General features: G+C 45.5%; 1 protein-coding gene across 2 annotated transcripts in view; it reads left to right on the forward strand.

The window, feature by feature from the left end:
* The window catches only part of LOC147011839 (tumor necrosis factor receptor superfamily member 14-like), a 100,834-nt gene that overhangs the window by 63,721 nt on the left and 13,601 nt on the right, over positions 1-23,512 (forward strand). Inside the window, exons 6-8 of one of the 2 annotated variants that reach the window (XM_085857219.1) lie at positions 8,492-8,598; positions 10,804-10,896; positions 17,295-17,344. In XM_085857219.1, the coding sequence (XP_085713345.1) occupies positions 8,492-8,598; positions 10,804-10,896; positions 17,295-17,344 (250 nt within the window). The remainder of the gene's footprint in view (positions 1-8,491; positions 8,599-10,803; positions 10,897-17,294; positions 17,345-23,512) is intronic. The other variant, XM_085857220.1, reaches the window with a different exon arrangement.

A 23,512-nucleotide genomic window follows, 5' to 3' on the forward strand; every position in this document is an offset into this window, starting at 1 on the left:
ACAAACACAGCCGGCAGACGAACTGGCCGGCACAGGCCTTGAAGCACAGCAGCTGCAGATGATCTGACCGGCACAGGCCTTGCAGCACAGCAGCTGCAGACGATCCGGCCGGCACAGGCCTTGCAGCACAGCAACTGCAGACGATCCGGCCGGCACAGGCCTTGCAGCACAGCAGCTGCTGATGAAGTGGGCCGGCCTTTGCCTTGCAGTGGAGGGAGTGCGGTGGTGCTGGCCACTCGGAAGGCGGGCTCGGACCTACCCTACGGTCTGCCTCTCACCTATCACCTTTGCCTGTCACTGTCCACACCCACTCCCTTAATTTGTCCAAAACAATTTAGCCCCAACTTTTGATTTTTTATTATTTTATTTTTTATTTCCTATCTCCCCCTATAATTCGTCCCCTAACCCCCTTTATCGTCCTTGTTCGGCTAACCTATCGTCTATTGGCCTACTCCCAACCCCTACGTTCCCTTCCCGGAGGGGAACAAGGGAGAGCTAGCGTCCTGCGTCGAGGCCCAATGAAGCCTCAAGATGGCCTCCCCAGACTTCAGCGATCTATAACACAAAGTGGGTCAAGCGGCCCACAATGAGAGCGAGGGGATGGATGGTGCGGAGGGGTACATCTCCTAATCTACCATAACCATTAACCTTTAAACTACCCCGGGGCTTTCAACAAGCGCCTCTCGCTTAAACTATTGGTTCTAACAACCCAGATTCCCGTCGCCTGTGTTGGTGTCCTCTCAAATTTCGGGCCTCGCCCCCCCCCCAATTTTCTTCCCGTGCCCTCACATGGTCTCATGGCTGGGACGCGTGGCTCCCTTTGGCAGGCATGACCCTCTGCCGATTCCCCTACGATTGCACCCCCGGGCACTACACTGCCTCCGAGCCTACCAGCTCCCTAAACACCGGGGAGTGCCCCCCATGGCACCTCCCCTGAAACGCACACGTGGCAGGCTGGCTTCTCGGGCCCCTTTCCGAGGGTCACCCATGCCCACAACACTGCCCACGTGGCTAATGGCGCACCGGGCCCCCGCACCAGCGGGCGCACCCGTGCCCACTACGCTATCCTGGCCCCCCATGGGCCCTTGGCCTACCACGGCCGACTACCCTGGTGCCCGGGGTACCCACTCAGCGATACTCACCTTTCGCGGCCATGCTCCCAGCCTGTCAACAGGGCTCCTGCACCCCTCCAAACGGGTTTCGAGCCTACACTCCCACCAACAGCAAAACGACTTCCATTTTTCAATTTGACTAACCCCGCTAACTCACTCTATACTGACCCCGGGGTCCCTTGGGCGGGAGTCACTCCTCCCCCCAATCACTCATCGCCCCATGCATTCCCCATTCGCTCCATACACACAGACCCGCTGGCCTCACTCACTCACCAAGCACATGTTTCCACTCAACTCACCAACTCTTCAACACACACACCGCTGAATTCTGCCATCCTGCTAACTACATCCCCTAACTTACTCGTGCTTCCACGTCGTCCCTTAAACTACAGCACGTTCCTTTTAACACTACGTAGCTAAACTACGTCCCCTCTACACCTTCAAAGTCTGTCACTGTCTCCAAATCCTGAAATCATTTCCCATCCTAAATCTGGCTAACAATCCCTCCACCTAATCTATTCCACGGGCCCCATGAGGACTTACCCCTGCCCCATGGAGCCGGTCTAGCTAAGCTAACCCTTCCCCCTAACTAGTTTCATCCTGTGCCCAGGTCAGGGGGTCTTCCACCCCTTGCCCAGGAATCCTGTGCACCCGAAAGTGAGGCTTGCTTTTTTTTTTCCACATGCGCAGCACCAGCGCGGCAACTCACAGCTCGCGCACTTTGCACCTGCCCGTGACGTCATGCAGCTGCACGTGTACCTCGTCCCTCCTTGGACGGTACCATCCGGCAGGGATACCCCTCCTGCCGGATTCCAACCCCACGTTTAGCCATGACGTCACCGTGCGCATAAAAAAAAACACAAGCCCCACGTCTCGAGGGGTTCCCCACGCGAACACATGTGCTCTGCCCGTTGGAGCTGAACACACCCGCTCGCGTGGAGAACCCGTCCGGTCCAAATCCGTAATCCTGCCTAAACTTTGTCCGTCCGCGGGATCGGCAAATCCACCGCGTGCGTTTCCGGACCGGGCTTCACTCCCGCAAGCGAGCACGTGGGGGCCTCGTGCGTTGCACAGCACGGACCTCGCGCTCGCTGCTGGGTGAACCTGGCGCGGTTCCCGAAACAGCTACAGCCGCTACCCGGCTTTTGTTCCTCTGTCGCAGTCGTCGTCGCCATTCAACACACGCACTCCCGCGTGCCACGACGCTCATACACCATTCCATTACACTAGCATTCACACCGGGAGACGCGGCTGCATGCTCACACATGCCCACCGACATCTCCCTTACATACCGCTCTCTCACACACATGGTCTCCCTTGCACTCGGCCGTTCACTCACGCATGCTACCTCCCTCGCACACGTGGTTCCACTCACTCGCGGCCTTCCACCCACTTGTGCCATTTCCCTCACACAAACCATACCACTCACACACGCGGGGGCACTCGCCCGCGGTGCCTCATCCACACACGGCGTGCTGGGAAGCACGCCCTTCGGCACACTTGCCACCACACCACTCACACACGGGGTCGCTCTCACACCTGGGGACGCACTCACACCCTGCACCACACGCACCGGGACAACCACACTGGGGATTCGTGTCCCCACAAGGGTCTCCGGGGCCTCTATACCCCCCAAGCTCGGCGTGCACCCGTCCACAGCACTCCTCCCCTCGACCTCGCAAAGCACGACCGAACTCACCTGGTCGTGACTCGTCTCAAGGGGGCATACTCCCTCCCCTCGTTCCTGGAGGAGGCCATCCCGCTGCTCACACTGGGTCTCGACCCAGTCCGCCAGCTCCCCCTCATGGTCCTCCACTACCTCCGTGTGTGTGTGTGTGCGTCTTTAACCCCGTCATTATCATGCAGTCTCTCCTCTATTTTTTCTGTCTCCCGTGTCTCTATACATTTTCTCTCCTTGTTCCTTATTTCTGTCTCTTCCTGGTTCCTTTTTCCTTCCCATCTGAGTCGTTCTTTCTCTCTGAGCCCCATTAGCTGTTCGTTCTCCCTCCGGAGCTCCTCAATCTCCGTTGACTCCAATCTCGCTCTCCGTTTTAGTTGTTCAATTTCACACTCATACAGTTGGTGTTTTCTCTCCCACTGTTCCTCCTGCTCTTTGTTTTCCAATCTCATTGTTTCTTTCAATTGGCTCATTTCCTTCCTGTGTTTCATTCGCTGTTCTCTCACTACTCTTCCTTGTTTCCTCTCCTGTCTTTCCTTCTCCAGTTTCGTTGTTTGCTTCATTTGGTTAATCTCCTTTTTGTGTTTCATTTGCTGCTGTCTCATTACTCTTCGTTGTTTCCTCTCCTGTCCTTCCTTCTCCAGTTTCATGGTTTGCTTTATTTGGTTAATCTCCTTTTTGTGTTTCATTTGCTGCTGTCTCATTACTCTTCCTTGTTTCCTCTCCTGTCTTTCCTTCTCCAGTTTCGTTGTTTGCTTCATTTGGTTAATCTCCTTTTTGTGTTTCATTTGCTGCTGTCTCATTACTCTTCCTTGTTTCCTCTCCTGTCTTTCCTTATCCAGTTTCATGGTTTTCTTCATTTGGTTAATCTCCTTTTTGTGCTTCATTTGCTGCTGTCTCATTACTCTTCCTTGTTTCCTCTCCTGTCTTTCCTTATCCAGTTTCATGGTTTGCTTCATTTGGTTCATCTCCATTTTGTGTTTCATTCGCTGTTCTTTGTCTATCTCCTCGTACTCCAGCCTCAGCTTTTCTTTCAATTGGTCAACCTCAGATTCATGTTCTTTTTGTTTCCTATTCCATTGTTCCTCTCGTTCTTCCCTCTCCAATCTCGTTGTGTCCTTCAATCTCCTGATTTCTCCTTCCTGCTTCATTCCTTGCTCCTTTACTTTCTCCTCGTATTCCAACCTATTTTTTTCCTTTTGTCGTTCAGTTTCAAATTCATACTCTTTCAGTTTTTTATTCCATTGTCTCTCTTGTTCCTCGTTCTGCAATCTCATTGTTTCCTTTAATTGACGGATTTCTTTCTCCTGTCTCATTCCTTGTTCTTTGTATTACCTATTCCACTGTCTTCCTTGTTCCTCATTCTGCAATCTCGTTATTTCTTTCAGTTGGCTGACTTCCTTCTCCTGTCTTATTTGTTCTTCCTTCATTACTCTTTCTAGCATCTCATTCTTTAATCTGGCCTTCGCTTCCAGCTGTTCGATCTGTACAGTGTGGTTCCTTAACGTTTCATTCTCTGTTGTCGTTCTTTCTTCTCTCACCATCCTCAACTCGTTTTGTAATTCCCTCTCTTTGTTTTGGTGTTTCTGTAACTCAGAAACTTTCTTTTACAATTACTTTCTCATCTCCGTACACTCCGACTTTGCTTTGGCTTCTAATTGTTCAATCTGCTCAGTGTGGTTCCTTAAAGTTTCATTCTCTGTTCTCTTCCTTTCCTCTTTTAACATCCTCAGTTCGTCTTGTAATCCTCTTTCTTTGTTTTCATGTTTCAGTATCTCAGAAGTTTTTGTTTCTAATTCCTACCTCAATTTGCGTGCTTCTTCACTCATTTCATCTCTTCTTTCCACCGCTTCCCTCCTCAATTCGTCCCTTTTTTTACTGTATTCATTTAGTTTTTTTTCTGCCATTCCTTTCCCATTCTTATCTCCCCTTCCAGGATTTCTCTTTTAAACTGGCTTGCCCTTACCTCTCGCTTCAGTTGTTCCAATTCCCCATCTTGTTTGCGTTTTTCCTTTTCGAGCTTTGTTTTCCTTTCTCCTTCCTCCCTCAATTCTCCCTGCAGTTCTTTTAACTGTTCTGACTTTTCCAGCAACTCCTCTGTCTGTTCCTCCAGCTGTCTCTCTCCTCTTTTTATCTTCCATTCTAGGCTTTCTCTTTCCTGATTGCCTGTTCTTATCTCTTCCTTCAATTGTTCCAACTCCCCATCGTGTTCACATTTTTTTCTCTTCCAACTGTATTTCCCTCACTCTCCCCTCCAGTTCTTTGAACCGCCTTGCTTCCTCCAATAATTTTTCCATTAATTGTTTTACTTCCAAGTCGTGCTCCTTTTGTTTCTTTTCAAGCTCGGTTTTCCATTCTTCCTCCCATTGTTTCCTTTCCTGGGAAATACCAATCTGCTGTTCCTCTATTCTTTTGTTCAGTTTGCTCTTCGCATATTCCAACTGACGGGTATAAAACACTACCAAATTCATTTTCCCACATAGTTCGTCGACTCTATTGGCCAAGTCATGTTTTTGCCACCGAATTCGTTCCAGTAAATCGTCCAATCGCTGTGTCCCCCCGTACACATAATTTTTCTGAAGCTCGTCTGCGTGCCGTTGCAACTCGTCCACTCCACTTTGCACCTCCTCGATATATTCTTCATAACGCTTCACCTTTTCCAAGACATCCCCCAATTGTGCCTGAAGCCTGCCAATGCTCGCATAGTCATCCTGCCATGGCACATGCCGTGACCACGTGCCTTGAACCGGTGACTGGGAGCTCACGCCTCGTGCTGTGCCATTAATATCAGCCCGCTCCGTGCTGCGCTGAGGTGCGATCGCGCTGCCATTGTGCGACTCCGTTTGCCGGCAAAGTTCGTGCTCAAGCCGCTCCCACTGACCACAGTTAGTGGTGGGGTTATAATTATAAAAAGAACCGACCTGGGCCATGGATCCTACATGACTACACATACCTAATACCCCCGGCTCCCGCTCGCCTTGAGACGCCATCTTATTTCTCGTAAAGGGTTAATTTGAATCGCTCGTAATTTGGAGGGAATCGGGGGTCGCTCCTCTCACCCCTGGACCGATTCCCGTGAATTTAGCTGGAGACAGGAGAGCCCGTTTTCCCGCTCTCCAACACCAGTGCCGCGAGGAGGGGGATGAGTTTGTGTCCCACAACCTGACACCAGTGTTGCGAATTCGCGCCCGCCGGCGTGCGAGCGGCCACGTAACTCGAATCGCGGCACGTCGCCCACCGGACCGACAATTCTGTCGTGACCCTCTCGGACTAACGCCGGGAACTAGTCACGGGTGGGCCTTTCGGCCTCACCACGATCGTGCCAATCGGCCCCCCGCGTGGGATAAGGTTGTTCACCAAATTTGACCTACCTAAGTACCCACACGGAGGGTAGACCGGGCGATCGCACCTCGCCACAGGTCGACTCCGGACTCGGGCCACTTTAAGCGACCCGTTCCATACTATCGGGATAACCGAGCGGTGTTATCGTCAACCTCGACAGTTCCGATTAATTATCGGGCGTATTTAGCCCACTACCAACCCTTTACGTGAAGTAAGATGGAGATTCAATTAAAGAAAAGACGAAGCGAAACGAGAAAAACAGTTCAACATGAGGCACATTTATTCCGCGGCACACGGAAAGCACACATATACAATTACAACAATTATGCACCAAAAGCAATTGCAACAAAAGAAACACAACAATGCAGATCTACTACCGACTACGCGAGCACACGGCAACACTTACACAGTTTTACTTTACAGACGGCGCCGACAACACATATACTCAAAAGCAAAAGAAAAGGGCCAGCCTCAACGACAAGGGGGCAGACGGGGTCTGTGGGCGTGAGACCGGGTGGAGCCTACCCGTCTTGTGATGAGCCGCAAATGTGGCGGCGGTGCCCCGACTCCGCGCTCCTCCGCGGGTTTCGTTGGCACTGCTTGGAATAGGGTGGGAACGGGGCCCCCTTTCCGCACTATCTCAGCGCGGGGGGGGGAAAAAGGGGGGAATTGTTGATGCTCTGGGGAAAGAGGATAGCTGGCTTGCTTGGGTCCCGCGACGAGCGACTCCACTGCGACCTCGACCGCGCTCCCTGCTTCCCCTCTCTGCAGCTCCCAGACAGGCTCCGAACCTCGACAGACTGACTCTCCTCCAGACCCGTCTTGACTGCTGCTGCCACACTCCGCCGCCGCCACACCTCTCCAACTCGCCCGAGCCCAAAACTCTCCCGCTGCCACACTCCGCCGCCGCCACACCTCTCCAACTCGCCCGAGCCCAAAAACTCTCCCGCTGCCACACTCCGCCGCCGCCACACCTCTCCAACTCGCCCGAGCCCAAAAACTGACTGAATTCGCCCCGCGCTCGGCGCTTTATAGTATGGCAGGAGAACCCATATGCAAATTTCCGGATCAGGATGAGCTCGGGGCCGGAGCCACGCTCGCCCATTGGACGGAGGAAAAGTGGGCGTGAACCTCCCCTGATCCTCGAATTTGCATATATCGATTCTACTCCGACGCGCCTGGAGGCGGGGCCAAATCGCCCCACGCTTAATGATTGGACGGATCGGAAGTGGGCGTGTATCATTCCTGATCCGACCTCTCCTCGGAAAGGCCGCACTTTGTACCCGCGGCTCAGCGCGCGCCCTGTACGAGTCCAGGACAGCCTGACGCTCGGTGCCCACAAGCGGTGCGGGAATGGCCGCAGAAGGAGAGGCGAAGGTGGTGGAGGGTCTAAAGTGGCGGTCCCTGGCCACGATGACGCTTGGAATGGCGGTGATGCGATGGTTGCGGGATGGTGTGCTGTGAAGGTAAAGGTCGTGGCTGTTGGCGTTGTTGTTGTTGTGAAGCGGCGTTGCGGTTGGTGGTTGTTGTGTGATGGCGGTTGAGACGTGGTTGGTTCAAAATAAAGATAGAACAGAAAAACGGCTATCTTAAAGGGTCGCAGCCCGAATGAATCACATTTATTCCCTCAAAACAACGGGTTTGGGGCTAACTACACATGTACTTACAGAGATATCTCACCTACGGGATCTGAATGGTGGCTTGCGAATTTCCTCAACCACAACAATATATATATATATATATATATATATATATATATATATATATATATAATTTACATGCATATATATATTATATATAATTTATGTACATCATATAAAATACACAAGCTGAATTATAAAAATGTGTCCTTAATGTATAAAAGGGTCACACGCAGTGGATTGTTGTGTGAAAAGAGTCACTGAGACATGTACCCGGTGAGACGAGGAATTAAATGCTCTGTCTTGATAGTTATGTACTGAAGCTCCTTTGTGCTTCCCACTACAATTGGAATGAGGATTTTTTTTACATGTTAGGCATTGTGTCAAGGATAGGAGGATGTTCTCTTGATAAGCATGTTAGGTTGATTGTACCTTCTGCTAACCTTCGCTTGTGAACATATGTTACACTTTGTCTTTCAAAAAGAGTAGGCCATTGTGTGCTGGTACCCTGGCTAGATACCCTGCATGTTGGAGTAAGCTGTATAAATAGCACTGCCTGCCTTCAGTCAGAGTGCTTGGCAGAAATATGGAACAAAGATAATGGGCCAAATGGCCTTTCCCAAACAGACTTTTGCTTTTAAAGGATGGGCCTACTGTTTGTGGTGGGCAGGAGGTTTGAGGAAAGAACCTCACACATTGTGATGCTTTTTTTTTAACAGCTGTACAGCTTTGGGAATGCAAATGACAACTAAAGGCTCGCCTTTTGAGGATGCTACTTGCATCAAGCAAGTCACACAACCAGCTCCTCCACCCACAAACCATAATGGTAGGTATTTCAAAAGGCAACACCAGAACATCACATAATGGCATATCTAGACCTTGGCATCAAGGGGGCAAAATCCTGCTAAATTATCTATATCAGCAGGGAAGCATATATCACACGTTTATTTGTCTAGGTGTTACCCTTATTGTTCTCAACCATGAACCACCTCTGCTGGGGCAAAATAAAACCGTTATGAAATGAGTGTCCACATTACTTTTGCTGTCCACATAAATTTTCTGTCTGAACAATCTAAAGATGGATAATATCACATTATTTATATGGCAAATACAAATTCAACTTTGAACTGGCCTTGACATTAAGTATTTGCACCTTTTGCGTATTCTGGCAAAGCTGTCAAAAACCGATGCGTAATCCACTCTTGATGCAAGATCCTTTTCTATTCTGAGCAATACCAGCCCAGAAAGCCATCATTGTGGAGCAAAGATGATTTTTTGATCAGTATGGCCCTGCTGAATGATCGGTCAGCTGCAGCTGAATAAATAGGTAGTGTCCCAACGATGCGAAACAGTCTTGTAAGATTGGCATAAGTGCACTCTAATGGGTTCTTCATTATAAATTTCAAGATGCCTTGTGTATTTGTTTTTTTCACTACTATCACGATCACTCCATTGCTGGTGCAGTGTTAAAAGGTTTTTGTATTCAGCCAGGAGTTGATCCACCTTTGCTCCGACCAAGGGTAAAGCCCGAAACAGCTTCACGTTTATTCACTAAACAGCAGATCCATGATGATTTTAAGGTATTTTATTTCTTACTAGAAGGGACCTGTGGAACATCCGCACAATGTAAAATGTGACTTCAAATACTCAATTATAGCCCCCCACTCCCCACAAACCCAAAGTCATTAACCCCCTCCTCCAAACCCCAAGTCCTCAACCTCCCCCTTCCAACTCTAAAGCATCAATCGCTTCCCCACTCCGAACATTCAACCTCCTGCATGACCTACATGGTAAAATCGCTGCTTGAGAGAATGCCACACAGTTACTTGGGTGGTGCAAAGACAACACACTGCTGCCTTGATCACTGAGGTCTATCTTCACAAGGCCTGTGATACCTACTGTATCTGCTAAAAAATTATTTTAACTGTCGCTTTGGTCATTTTAGACTGCAGGGAAAGTTTTTCAGGAGGGCATGGCGATTGTGAATATAACACCTCCAAATATGCCTTTGACTTCCCATGGCAGTAAGCACCAACATGGTGACCATATGATTTTTCGTTTTGAAATTGTGGGTAGTATCAGGTGAACTGTCCAACCAACGGGTGGAACAGTGTTACACACAAACAGATGGGCAGACGGACGAACAAGTGTATTATTATACAGATTTGTTTTCACGTGATGGCCTAGCTGCACATGCGTGTCTGCCGCAATTGCTCATCTATATCTTTGTATAACTTGCACAATAAAAAAACTCTCTGTTCATAAATCTTAAAATCTGAGCTCACCGTTGCTTTGCTTCTTCTGGAATAAATCTGCCAAACAACTCTGTCACAGTTTCTTCGGTGGGTGACGACCTCCATGATCATTGTTGCGCACGTGCGCAGCCCAGACCCACATTGTGCTGCATGCTTTAGTTTCTGCTTGACATGTCACATCATGTAATCGATATGGAGATGTGGGTGTGTAGTTTGTTGAATGTTTTATATTGACCAAATACCAAAACATTCTTAGCTTTAGATAACACACGACAGAGAATTTTTGTTTTTGATCATTAAGTTAGTAGTGATTGCAGTCACAAAATCAAAAGTTCACTAAAACTTCAACGTTTACGAACATTATTCCTTATTCACTTGGAATCTGTCTTTAAATCCTGGCAAATATTACTCTCACTATCTCATTCCGAAAGGACCATCTCGCAAACTTCCACCTATCTACTTTCTTCACAATCCTCATGAGGATGTTCAGTCGTTCAAACACTTGGGTCACACTATCAGCCATGATCTTTCTTGGGCAAACCACATTTCAAAGTTGACCTCCATAGTCAGTCAGGTCTGACCTGACGTTCAACTGCAAGTGCTTTGAGCATTAAGTTGTAATTTGTATAGTGACATAAACATGTATGGTTGAGTGGGATATTTGAGAAAAGTTTGAGCTCGTCCTCGAGTAGACAGGTTTTGAAGAAGAAATGAAAGTTTGAAGAAATGTCTCCAATGGTTCAACAGTAACTAAAACGTCTTCCTTGTGCTTACAGCTTGGTTTTATTGCCTGGTTGGATTATTGGTGGCCATAGTTATTATGTTATCCTTTTGGATGTGGAAAAAACGAAGTGGCTATTCTATAATGGGTAAGTACCAGCACATAATCCCCACTTTTATGATGTCTGTGGCGTATTTAATTACGCCTTGTAATACAGCTTTTCCACCAGGTGGTGCTATATGATACACATTTACATGGAGAATTTGTGTCTGTGCATGTGCATTTTGTCCAAGTTACCAAGAAGAATGTATTGTGCAGGGGCAAATCCAGGAATTGGGTAGGGGGGGTTTCCAAATAAAAGAAAATCTCAGTCATATGAGCATTATGAAAACTTTATTGCAGCTTTCAAATAAATGCACATTCACATATTCTTTGATATGCATGTATTGTGCAAAAAGATATAAAAGTTAATTAATATAATATTTAAATGCATAGCAAAATAAAATAGCTTGAATTCAATAAACTTCAAGTTTCAATCTTAAATATCATGACCAGTGAGACCTACCTGAGTGATGGTAGTGCCTATATGACATACTAGAAGGAGTTCTGGGTGACCAGGGAACCCCTGGGTTTGCCACTGTAATGGTAAATTTTTTTTGTTGGGAGGGGGGGGGGGTTCCGGGCATCCAATAAACCCCCCTGGATTTGCCACTGTTGTGGGATGAATATACTGCATACACCTCGAGAATAAACATTTCAGTCTCCTTAAATCCAGAAAATTGATCAACCTTGCCAAAGAATGCATTTTGATTGTTCACGTGACTTAGAAGCAAGCAAAAAAGGAGTCGCTAATTTTGCTGAAAAGAAAAATGCTTATGATGATTGCTTTGTTACATCACTCTGCACTGCAATGATGTGAGTGACATCTGATTGGACAGTGGATTGGTCAATCACCGAATTATAAACATATGTGGAAAAAATTATGGGCCCAAACCAGAAATTGAACCCAGGTCTTCTGACAAACTGTACCAGTGCTCTGCCATCTGGGCAACCCACTGGCTGAGTGATGCAATTCCTCCACATACAGAAATAAATACCACCCTCTTTCCCCCGGATTAATAGCGTACATGGAATCCCACCCCCCTTCCCTATGGTGGGGAGACCCTCTCATGAACAGGCCCTCACTGCTCCTATGGTTGGCAGTGAGTGCCCTGGAAACAGCGGGGGAAAGAGAGTGGCATTTCTATATGTGGAGGAATTGTGGTGCTTATCCAGTGGGTCACCCAGATAGCTCAGATGGCAGAGCATGGGTACAGTTTGCCATAGGACCTGACTTCAAGTTCTCATCTGAGCCCATAATTTTTTCCACATATATTTATTGTTTGTTCTATCCTATTCATTTATAATTAAATTACTGAATTGAGAACTCACAAAGGCTTGAAACGATCCCTTGACCAGTGTCGCATTTTGCATCTCATTATGTTGTACTCATGACCCTGAATTAGAATCCATTTCAAGATGGTGATCAGAAAGTGCCGTAAAATTTCTGAGCAACACGTGCTGTACAAAGGGACTGACAGCTCCAAATGGTCTCGTAAGGTCTCCAAGTTTTTGTTTTGTACACATAGTCGAGACTCATGGAAGAGCAAGTACACTGAATGAATCAGGATGTAACAGGACAAAATGAACAGTAGAGAGAGGGGAGGGGAGGGGAGGGGGGGGACACCAACAGCAGAATTTAAGGCCAAGATCGACGTAGACTTGGACAACCAATGACAACTGGGGAGAAATGGGAAGCAAAAAAGGACAAGATGAATGCAAAAGGAAACTCACAGGAGGGAAACCTGGAAATTTGGAAGGAGGAGGGGTTAGAGTGGGCACGGGTGGATAACGAGGGTGGAAAATGTCATGGTTTTGAATTGGGGACGATCCGAAATGGTAGTGAACAGCTATCTTGAAGACCTGGAAGCTGGCGGGAACAATGGGATTGAAGAGGATGTCAAAGTTTATTCCACAGACAGGGGAAAAAAAAAAAGAGGAACAAATGAGTGGAACACTCTGCAGTAATTTTTTTTTTTAAGGACAATGTTCTTGCAAGCTTTCAAGTGGCACAAATCATTGCTTTGCAGTGCAAACCTTTTAAAGATGGGGAGTTGGTCAAAGAATTTCTCTCAGAATGTGAAAACACCATCTGTCCAAATGAACGGCTAAACTTTGAAAATATCAGCCTTACCCTGCAGACAGTGGCTTGTGGGATCACTGACAGGACTGCAGACAGCAGAAAGCAATTTGGAGATCAAAGGAGAAAGTTTGTAGGTGTTTTTCTATTGCTCTTGATGAGAGCACAGGCATGCCAGATACATCCCAGGTAGTTGTGTTTGTCTGTGGTCTTGATGATGATTTTGCCATCTATGAGGAGCTTGTTGATCTTCGTTCAATGAAAAAAAAAATACCACAACCGTTGATATTTCAAAAGAAACAATTTGAGCAATCGATATCATGAAGTTGTCATGGAATCGACGAGGTATGATCATCACTGATGGTGCACCATCAATAACCGGTGTACAGTTGGGAGCAGAAACCCTAATTGCTCGATATACTGCTGAGTAACCCGGATGCCCAGTGAATGGTGAAGATATCATGCAGCATCACTTAGACATCGTACACCAAAATATGCTCTGCCTGAAACGGGACGCACTAAATGTACTCTGCACTGGAATCCATAATACTGTTGTAGATTTCCCGCCCGTCGGCGTGCGAACGACCGCGTCTAATCAATAGCGGTCGCTTCGCCCACCGAACGGACAATCTAGTCGTGACTTTCTGGAACAACGCCAGAAACCAGTCACGGGTGGGTTTTTAATCCCACCACGGCCCAGTCCGTATTCTACCCGCGCAAAATAGGGTCAATCGCCGAATATCGATATACCTAAGTACCCGCGCGGGTAACCTACCGAGGGACCATACCTCGGCGAAGGCCTGCTTGGACACGAACCGCTTCAGCGGTCCGTTCCGTTCTGAGATAACCGAGGGGGTATTATCGCCAGACCTCGCCGGACCCGATTCTATTTATCAGTTATTTAAAAACCACCTATATTCTGAGTGCAAGATGGGGCAGTTCAATGAGGGAATGGACGCAACGAACAGGTTTACATTCACACAAGGACATTTATCTATCTATAATTCCAGGTGTGTGTGTGTGTGTGTGTGTGTGTGTGTGTGTGTGTGTGTGTGTGTGTGTGTGTGTGTGTGTGTGTGTGTCAAGGCCAGATTTATGTGTTGCAGGGCCTTGGGCCCTAGAAGTACGTGGGGCCCTCTCAGGGCCTCAGCCATTTTCACTTCATATATGCTTATAAAATTATTCATATATAAATGCACCAACCTCGGCTGGGCAAAAGAAAAAATAAAATGTTATAGTAAGTTGACACAGATATTACGGTGATCGTTATACATGTACAAGATGTATATTAAAATCACTGATCAGAGTTATGGTACAATGACAAATTAGAGTCACTAGAATAGACCGCAGAGCTTTACATTTGTCTACACATCAAAGTTGCAAATTCTTTCCTTTAGGTTGTTGTTGTAACACAATTGTCAAAGTTCGTCGGTAAAACTAGAGCATCGAACTGTTTCATGCCGACATAAAGTCACAGTAGAAAATTCTGGAGTTGAACGATAAACAAAACGCATCACTCACACTGTTGTTGGCCACAGTCTGGCACAAAACGCATTTTTCATCGCAGCGGGCAAAAAACCACATGGCAAGGCGACATTTTTAACACAGCGTCTCCTGGCTCACGCTAGGCGAAGCCACAGGGAAGCAACAACAATCAATATGCATGACTAGTTAACCGGCACAGTGTGGTGGCAGCATATCTTGGCTCTCGGTAGGCAGAGCCACAGGGAAGCAACAACAATGAATACGCATGACTCAACCGGCACAGTGTGGCGGCACAACACACCTTATAAATATAATAAAATATCATCCGGTGTGTAAACTTGAATTACACAATTATAGTATAACCACCCCAGCAGTACGCCTGTGCGGTACATAGCGAACATAGATTCAGGGCGGGCGTGTAATTTTGCAAAAATGAAATCGAGACGGCCATAGCTTGCTGGGATTGGGAAAACCCTCACTTCTTTCATGTGACCTATTTCTGTGGTGGACCTTAAGATTGCGCTCTTAAGATCAGTGGAAAGGAAAAAAAGTAAGTTAAAAGATGTAAAATAAATGATAAACAAAACCAAACAGATTCCAAATTAACAGGGATATTGAGTATTTGTTTCGTGATTCACTGACCATTTACACAAAGGAACTAGATTTTTTTCACAAACAAACAAAGGGGAGAAAATAGCAGAATTTCTTGTAATCTTTGCGTTTGCGCGGGGCCCCTGGGAGGCGCGGGGCCCCGGGCCATGGCCCTGTGGGCCCTGCCCTAAATCCGGCCCTGGTGTGTGTGTGTGTGTGTGTGTGTGTGTGTGTGTGTGTGTGTGTGTGTGTGTGTGTGTGTGTGTGTGTGTGTGTGTGTGTGTGTGTGTGTGTGTGTGTGTGTGTGTGTGTGTGTGTGTGTGTGTGTGTGTGTGTGTGTGTGTGACCACTGTTTCTCAACAACCACTGGTCTGATCTAATTGAAACTTGCCAGGAATATTGCTGGGGACCTGAGGATGTGCCTTTTCAAGGTTTGATATTAATCGGACAAGTGCTTCCCAAGTTATGGCCATTTATTTACCAAACCAATGGCAAGACACGTTGTTGCGTGGGCATGGCCGATGGGGAAGGGATGCACAGCCACGTTCCCCATTACGGGTTACAACGTACGGGCTTCCGGAGAGTGATGACTTCGTGTATTCTAATAATTTCTCGATTTCTTATGCGCATTTATAGATAAACACAATGGCCAAGTTATGACCGTTTTCATATTAGACGGTGTATAAATATCGGGAACATCAGAGTGCTGGTATGCTCCGAACCAGGAAGTAAATTTTTTCTCTCTCTTCTCTTCTCTTTTTGTTTTTCCTTGCCACGACATTGCGAAAAGGTAAAATATGTTGGCGCTAATTGAATAATTGGGTATTAAAAATAAATTGCGAATAATCGTAACTGCGAATAATATCGAACTTCCAGGCCACACACGTGCGGGCACGTGAGAGCGAAGAAACAGCCTGTGTGGTTTATTTATTATTATTTTTATTTATTTATTTTTTATGGGGATCTACAAGTTATAATAAAGCACATATGCAATTAAACAAGGCAGAACACGTATGCAATTATACAAGCAACAAAAGCACGACAAAAGAACTACAACCGTCTACTTATTATGTACAGTCACTTGCACTTAACAGCAGTTCCTACTTATTAGACGGGCCCACGGACACGCGTACGCACACGCACACACACACACACACACACACACACACACACACACACACACACACACACCCAAGAAATGGTGGCAGATGCCTTTAATAACGAGCTTCAGCTCGGAGGACAGGTGAGCTGAAACCCAGAGCCTATCTCAAACCTCTCCACCTCGTGTGGTCTTCAAGTTGTTCGGACCCAGGCTCCAGCGAGAGCGAGCTGGATCCAATCGCCGAGCCACGATCCTTCCGAGCTCCCGCGAATCCTCCCGTGCTTCTCAACACGTGCTGGTGAGACGAGGCGCCGATCCTTCCCGTCGATGCGTCGCTTCCCCGAGGAACCACCTCCCGCGCTTCTCAACACGTGCTGGTGAGACGAGGCGCCGAACCTTCCCGTCGATACGTCGCTTCCCCGAGGACCCAACTCCACGAAGAGGTCGATGAGTTGCACCAAGCCGGGAACCAAAATGGAGAACAAAGAGCTCCACGAACCAAGAAGAAGAAGCCACCACTCGCAGCTTCAGCCGAGCGACCGGCTTAACTTCCTTCCAAACAAGGCAGCTTGAAGCAAAAAGCTCTCCCGAACCAAGCAGAAGCCGAAGCTCACGGAACCGTCAAAGCAAAGAGCCTCCAAAAAGCCTCCTCCCGAGCCAGGCCTCAGCCGAAGCTCACTGAGCCAGCCGAAGCAAAAAGCTTCCGAAGGCCTCAACCCTAACCCAAGCCAAACAGGACCCGAAGGTCTGCTGAACGACTCCCCTCAACTCCCTTCTCCAACTCTGCCCTCTCCAACTCTGCCCCAAACACAAATAAAGAAAAGATCTCTTCCTTATCCTCTTCCGCGCTCCCAGCGTGACTCATGACTCATGCCCTCGTGCTCCATCCCCCGTTCAGCCACGGGTGGGAGGGAGTTGTTGACATCATGAGTCACGGGACGGCAGGATGGTTCTTCCTCTTCGCATAATTGGGGGAGGGATGTCTCCATTGTTCGTTCCCTAACTATTAAATCGATCCGCAGCGCATCTGATCGATTTCTGAACATTTAAACAATGGAAGGTGAGCTATCTCGGGAACAAGCACTTATCGACATAGCTGACTAAAGGAACCTGTATGTTGTGTGCAATCGAATTCCAAATTCGTAACAATACTAAAGTGATTTAATTTGTGTGTGCTTTTCTTTGTCAGGGATAAAATGTTGCCAGAATTGCAGCCCTGAAGACGCATCTCAGTGTCAGGTTGGTGCTTTTGGGGGAATTTGAAAGTCCCCTCTGTGCCATGTACAGTTTTTATCTTGCCAAAACGAAGTTTTTGCAAGATATGTTAGTCAGCTTGTATGTTTTTTATTTTTTGTTTTTCTGTAATCACGTATAAAAAAATTGTGCAGCGCACAGTTATCATTGGAACTTTTTGTAACTTCGCATATCAGAGGCCTGTAGAGGTCCCTTTCAGCGCACAAAATTTTGAAGGTCAAGGTCAAAGGTCAAGGTCACTTTGTCACAAATCAGGGGAGTTGACGAAACCCTTATTTTTTGAGTAATTTTGATCGGATCGTCTTTAAACTTCATGGGAATATAGTTCATGATCTGGCGCTCAGCTGATTAATTTTTGGTGGCGATTGGCCTTGACCTTCATATGTTTTTTTTTTTTTGTCTGTCATCACATAAATCACTCTGCAGAGCACAGTTATCATTGGAAATTTTTGTAACTTCGCATATCAGAGGCCTATAGAGGTCCCTTTCAGCGCATAAAATTTTGAAGGTCAAGGTCAAAGGTCAAGGTCACTTTGTTGCAAATCAGGGGAGTCGACGAAACCCTTATTTTTTGAGTATTTTGATCGGATCGTCTTCAAACTTCATGGGAATGTAGTATGTGGTCTAGCGCTCAGCTGATTAGTTTTTGGTGGCGATTGGCCTTGACCTTCATATGTTTTTGTTTTTTTTTGTCTGTCATCACATATAAATCACTCTGCAGAGCACAGTTATCATTGGAAATTTTTGTAACTTCGCATATCAGAGGCCTATAGAGGTCCCTTTCAGCGCATAAAATTTTGAAGGTCAAGGTCAAAGGTCAAGGTCACTTTGTCGCAAATCAGGGGAGTCGACGAAACCCTTATTTTTTGAGTATTTTGATCGGATCATCTTCAAACTTTATGGGAATGTAGTATGTGGTCTAGCGCTCAGCTGATTAGTTTTTGGTGGCGATTGGCCTTGACCTTCATGGTTAGCGCCTGAGGTCAAACATATTTGACCCCAAGGTCAAATTTTCAAGTTTTAGGAACCATATCGTGTAGTACCTCAAATTAAACACCTCGATGAGTGCTTTCTGGATATGTCAAGCTTGAGACATTATGACGTCATTTGGTGACGTTATGAGGCAAACGCATATTTTTCATGGTTACTCTGTAGAACGATTCTCAAAGGAATCTCTCGTAGGCAGATATTCCTCAAGGAGTCGCTCCTGGTGGATAGCAGCTCTGTTCACCTCAGTGTGACCTTAAAGAAGTCACACGTGGTCACCTTTTGGCAAGATACGGGTCACCCTGCGGGTGACATTGGTTTATTTTTTATTTTTTATTATGTTAATCACAAGGATTGGAAAGTAATTATGATGTTTCATCCATTGATTTCAAACGGAAGTTCAGGAAGGGTCATCTATATATTACCTGCGTGCCAGTGGGGGTGGTTCGATGATGTATTGTGTAGGATTTGGTCTTTTTCACCTGCTTAGCTTTTTATGTTAGCTTTTCCATTGGGGGGGGGTTGGGGGCATTTATTTATTTAGCTTCATAATAGGAAAAGCAGGGAGGATGATAGGACAGCAAAATTCGTGCGGGGAGTGTGGGAGAAGTAACGAAAAAGGATGGGAAAAATTAGCAATTTTGAACTGTTCTTCCGTGTTATTGAAGGACCTGTGCAGATGGGGGAAGATGCTGGCAAACGTGCCGTGTTTCTGTACGTAATAAATAGATGGCGCCTAATTTGCCATGAAAAACGTGCAGTACTGTACTTGTATAGGGGAGGTTTTACTGAAAGTGGAACTTTCCATATCGTTTCCACATTCCCAATGCGAATGGGAACTTTTCATAAACTGGGAGCAGCCAGGGGGGTTATTTTCTTATCCTTATTCAAACGTGGAATTCAAAACACCTCACTGCACTGGAAAGGGTGCAGACTTGTAATATCGTCCCCCACCTGGAGGCAGCACTACACGATACACATTTACGTAGAGAATTTGCCTTCCTTCCTCTCCCCCACCCACCCCTCCCTAAACAAGACCACCAGCAAAGATTTTAATTGCTCACCAGATGTACACAGATTCCTTTGATTCGACATCATCATCCAACTAACTATTCTGTTTACCAAAAAATTTAACCCTTCCATTAAAATAGAACATTGTTCAGTGTCCACGAGCACACTTGTACTCTCGCACCTGGGTTCGATTCCTGACCCGACTATCAAGCTTATTCTTCTTCTTCTTCTTCTTCTTCTTCTTCTTCTTCTTCTTCTTCTTTCATATGCAGCACATGGCTGCAGGTGGCATAATTTTCTGGGGGTGCAGTTGTGATACTGATGCAGTGTCACTTGTAAATTAGAGCAATAATTTTTAAGTTCAGGGTGCTGGTGATAACTCCTGTAATGTAAGCCATTATGATATAAAAACAACTTTCGTGTAAAATGTTTGTTAAAAGCAAATTATCACTTGATCCTGTATTAAGGTATTATCTTCTTCTTCTTCTTTCGGCTGCTCCCGTTAGGGGTCGCCACAGCGGATCATCCGTATGATCCGCATAGTGATTTGGCACATGTTTTACGCCGGATGCCCTTCCTGACACAACCCTGGTCGCCTCTTACAACACAGGGATATGGTACACCTATTTTAACCGTTGTATACACCGGCCCAGTATACTGGTACTCATTTCGCCGACCTCGGATGGATGACAGGCTGAGTCAACCCCCTGGTGTATTAATTCAGTGGCCCAACGGTGCTTGAACTCAGGACCTTTTGGATCCCAAGCCACTGCCTTAACCACTGCGCCAACACACCAGGCTTAATACCATATTATAATACCATATTAAGGTATTATATAAATATTAAAAAAATAAATAGGGTGGCATTTTTAAATCAGGTGATACCAAATCCAAGATGTCCATCCCTTTAAAAAGTGGCCATATTATAATAGCCATATATATAAGGTATATATGTGGTATATATGTGGTATATATATATATAAGGTATATATATAAGGTATATATATATATATATATAAAAAGTGCCATATATATAATACCATATTAAGGTATTATATAAATGTTAAAAAAATAAATAGGGTGGCATTTTTAAATCAGGTGATACCAAATCCAAGATGTCCATCCCTTTAAAAAGTGGCACAATTTTATAATTATTTTCCATAACAATGTGATTTAAAATAATTTATTGCAGGTTTAGAACGGTGTCTGGAGCCCGTGACATTGACAATACCTGTATTTATTAATATAATTATTTTTCATAGTGTGAGTAGAGGGTTGCCATGTGATGGCAGATGAGGATCAGGATGATATTTCAACCTGCTTACCAAAGATATCAAAGATCGTGATGAGATTGGACAGCAGATGTTTAACAGAGGGAAATATTTGTGTGTGGGCCAAAATGAAGAAAAGTAAGCTCGGAACATTAAAAAATGTCGATGCACCAAGTGAAGTAAGAGCAGGAGACAAGCTGGTTAGAATCAAAGAACGATGACTATTGCAGAGGTTCATTGTCATTTCAAGAAACTGGCCAGAGCTTGATCTGAAAGAATGCATCGCAATTTGTGAATTTGGCATAGTTCCACGATTGCTATTTGCATTGGACAGATCATTCTTGTGAGCTTACGACAAGGCTACGATCCTTCATCATCTTGAGCTCATGGCTAGCAATGAACAACATGCGGCACAAGATCAAACCAGTGAACCAGCCATGACTGATGTATCTGACAACCAAACGATGGATGTACCATCCCAGATAACACATATGACATATCCCAGATGCAACATCAGAAGATACAGCAGTGGCACACGAAGTACAGCATATCCCAGAAGATGGAAACAAAACCACAACTTCAACATATAGAGTATTCATTATTGATGGCATGGATTTTGTGAGTTTTATGTTAAAAATTGATCAAACTAGAAGGGCACTCGGTAGAGTGCATACCTCCGCCATGTAACGCCTGATCCACGAGAACATATCGGGACCAATACATTTTTGAAATATCATGCGATGCAGTACAGCATCGTTTTTGGCCAAATCTCTCAATGGTGAAAAATCACTTTAAAAATTAAAAGAATCCGGATCCGGATCTTCACTGAAATTGAATCAATTCTTCCTTGTCATACACTCAACATGTCTACCAAGTTTCATCCGAATCTGTCCACATCTTTTTGAGATATCTTGTTATATATCGTTTTTAGCCCGACCTCTCAATGGTGAAGAATTACTTTTAAAATTCTAGTAGTCGGATCCGGATCCAGATCTTCACCAAAATCGCATCAATTCGTCCTTGTCACACATCCAACCCGTCCACAACTTTTGAGATATCCTACACACAAACAAACAAATAAGAATAAGAAGACGTCGTGCAGAGCACCATACTTGCAAAATCCAAAAAACAAATTTGACCTCAAAAATAATTGGTGGTTGAATTCAATGAACAAATATGCAATTCTTCTTCAAATCTCAAGTGAAATGGATGAAAATTGACAATTTTAGAAATTTGGCCTATGTTGACCTTTTGGCCTTTGTGGACCTCCAAAATAATTGGTGGTTGAATCCAGTGACCTGAAATATATATCCTATTCAAATTTAAAGTCAAACGGATGAAAATAGAGGATTTTATAAATACCACCTTAGTTGTTGACCTTTTAGTCCATGTTGACCTCAAAAATAATTGGCAAGTTGAATTCAGTGGCCTGAAATTTCAATCCTCTTCAAATTTCAATTCATTCGGATGAAAATTGAGGATTTTAGAAATCTCACCTAAGTTGTTGACCTTTGGCCTATGTTGACCTTTTGACCTCAAAAACAATCGGCTTCTTCCTTATGACAAACTCTACTATGTGTTGAGGTTTCGTGAAGATCAATTTAAAATTGTGACTTGTAGGCGACAAGGTGACAAACAGACAGACAGACAGACAGAGCAAAATCGACGAACCAATATACTTGAAAAATCTTCGATTTTGCAAGTAACAAAGAGACAAAAAGGAGTAAAAACATCACCTCCTTCACCTTCGATGACAGAGCTAATGACATCATGCCATGACTCTGCACAATCATTTACTGACAAGCTCAGCAACATGACAGCAAATCATGACAAAGTTAGATTGGTATTTGATCGATACCTCAACACGTCCTTCAAATAACAAATGGGGAAAAATGGAAATCAATTTGTTACCATGTCAAGGATAGTACGTTAATCCAGAATATTTCGTTGAAAGATTTGCTCTCAAATATCAAGACCAAAGTGGAGCATACAGTGTTTAGCTGCCAAGTCGAGATCACAGCAAGAGGCCTGGCAACAGATTCGAGAGATTCATTGTGACCTCCAGAACCGAAAGCAAGGGTAATATTCATGTTCCAAACAGCCGACTCAGAACTCATCCATAGTCCAGAAGAGGCAGATACTTTACTCTTCCTGCACGCCCTTCCAATTGACAGAGATGCAGAGGTTGTGATTGATTCTCCAGATGCTGATGTCTTCCTCCTGATGATGCAAATGTATCCAAGCCTACCAGTTGCTGCAAGCTTTCTCACAGTGAAAGGCCAACTGAAGAGAAGCATTGCAGTGCAACCAATTAATCACAAGTTGGGACAACAACATGCATCAGCGATATTAGACCTCCATGTTTTTTTACAAGATCTGATACATCTGGTGGATTTGCTGGCAGAACCAAGGACTGGTGTCTCAAGGTGTTCATGTCTTGTGATGATGACATCCTGGAAGCATTGGAGGCATCACTCGGGAACAATGATCCATCTGCAGAAATATGCTCCCAGTTGGAACGACTTGTCTGCATGCGATACGGGTCCAAAATCTACACCAAAGTAAACGAGCTTCGTTGGTTCTTATACTCAGATCGTGTGGCTGAGGGAGAGAGTCTTCCTCCAATTATCGGTTCGTTAATTTTACATTGTCGTCAGGCACATTACATAACAATGATTTGGAGAATGGCTGGAGAAAGTAACCCATGCTTCTCATCTCCAGCTGAGTGTGGTTGAAATTTCGCTCCAGTTCCATGTTTGAATCCACCAGCCCCTAAAGCAATAATGAATTTGGTAACATGTGGATGCAAGGGAACATGTAGTTGTTGGACAAACAATAATACATGCACACAGATATGTGGCTCCGTGGGTTATAGCTGCAGCAA

The sequence above is a fragment of the Eptatretus burgeri genome, chromosome 15 (genome assembly GCF_056783735.1).
Source record: "Eptatretus burgeri isolate ZD-2024b chromosome 15, Ebu_testis_v1, whole genome shotgun sequence".
NCBI classification, from domain to species: Eukaryota; Metazoa; Chordata; class Myxini; order Myxiniformes; family Myxinidae; genus Eptatretus; species Eptatretus burgeri.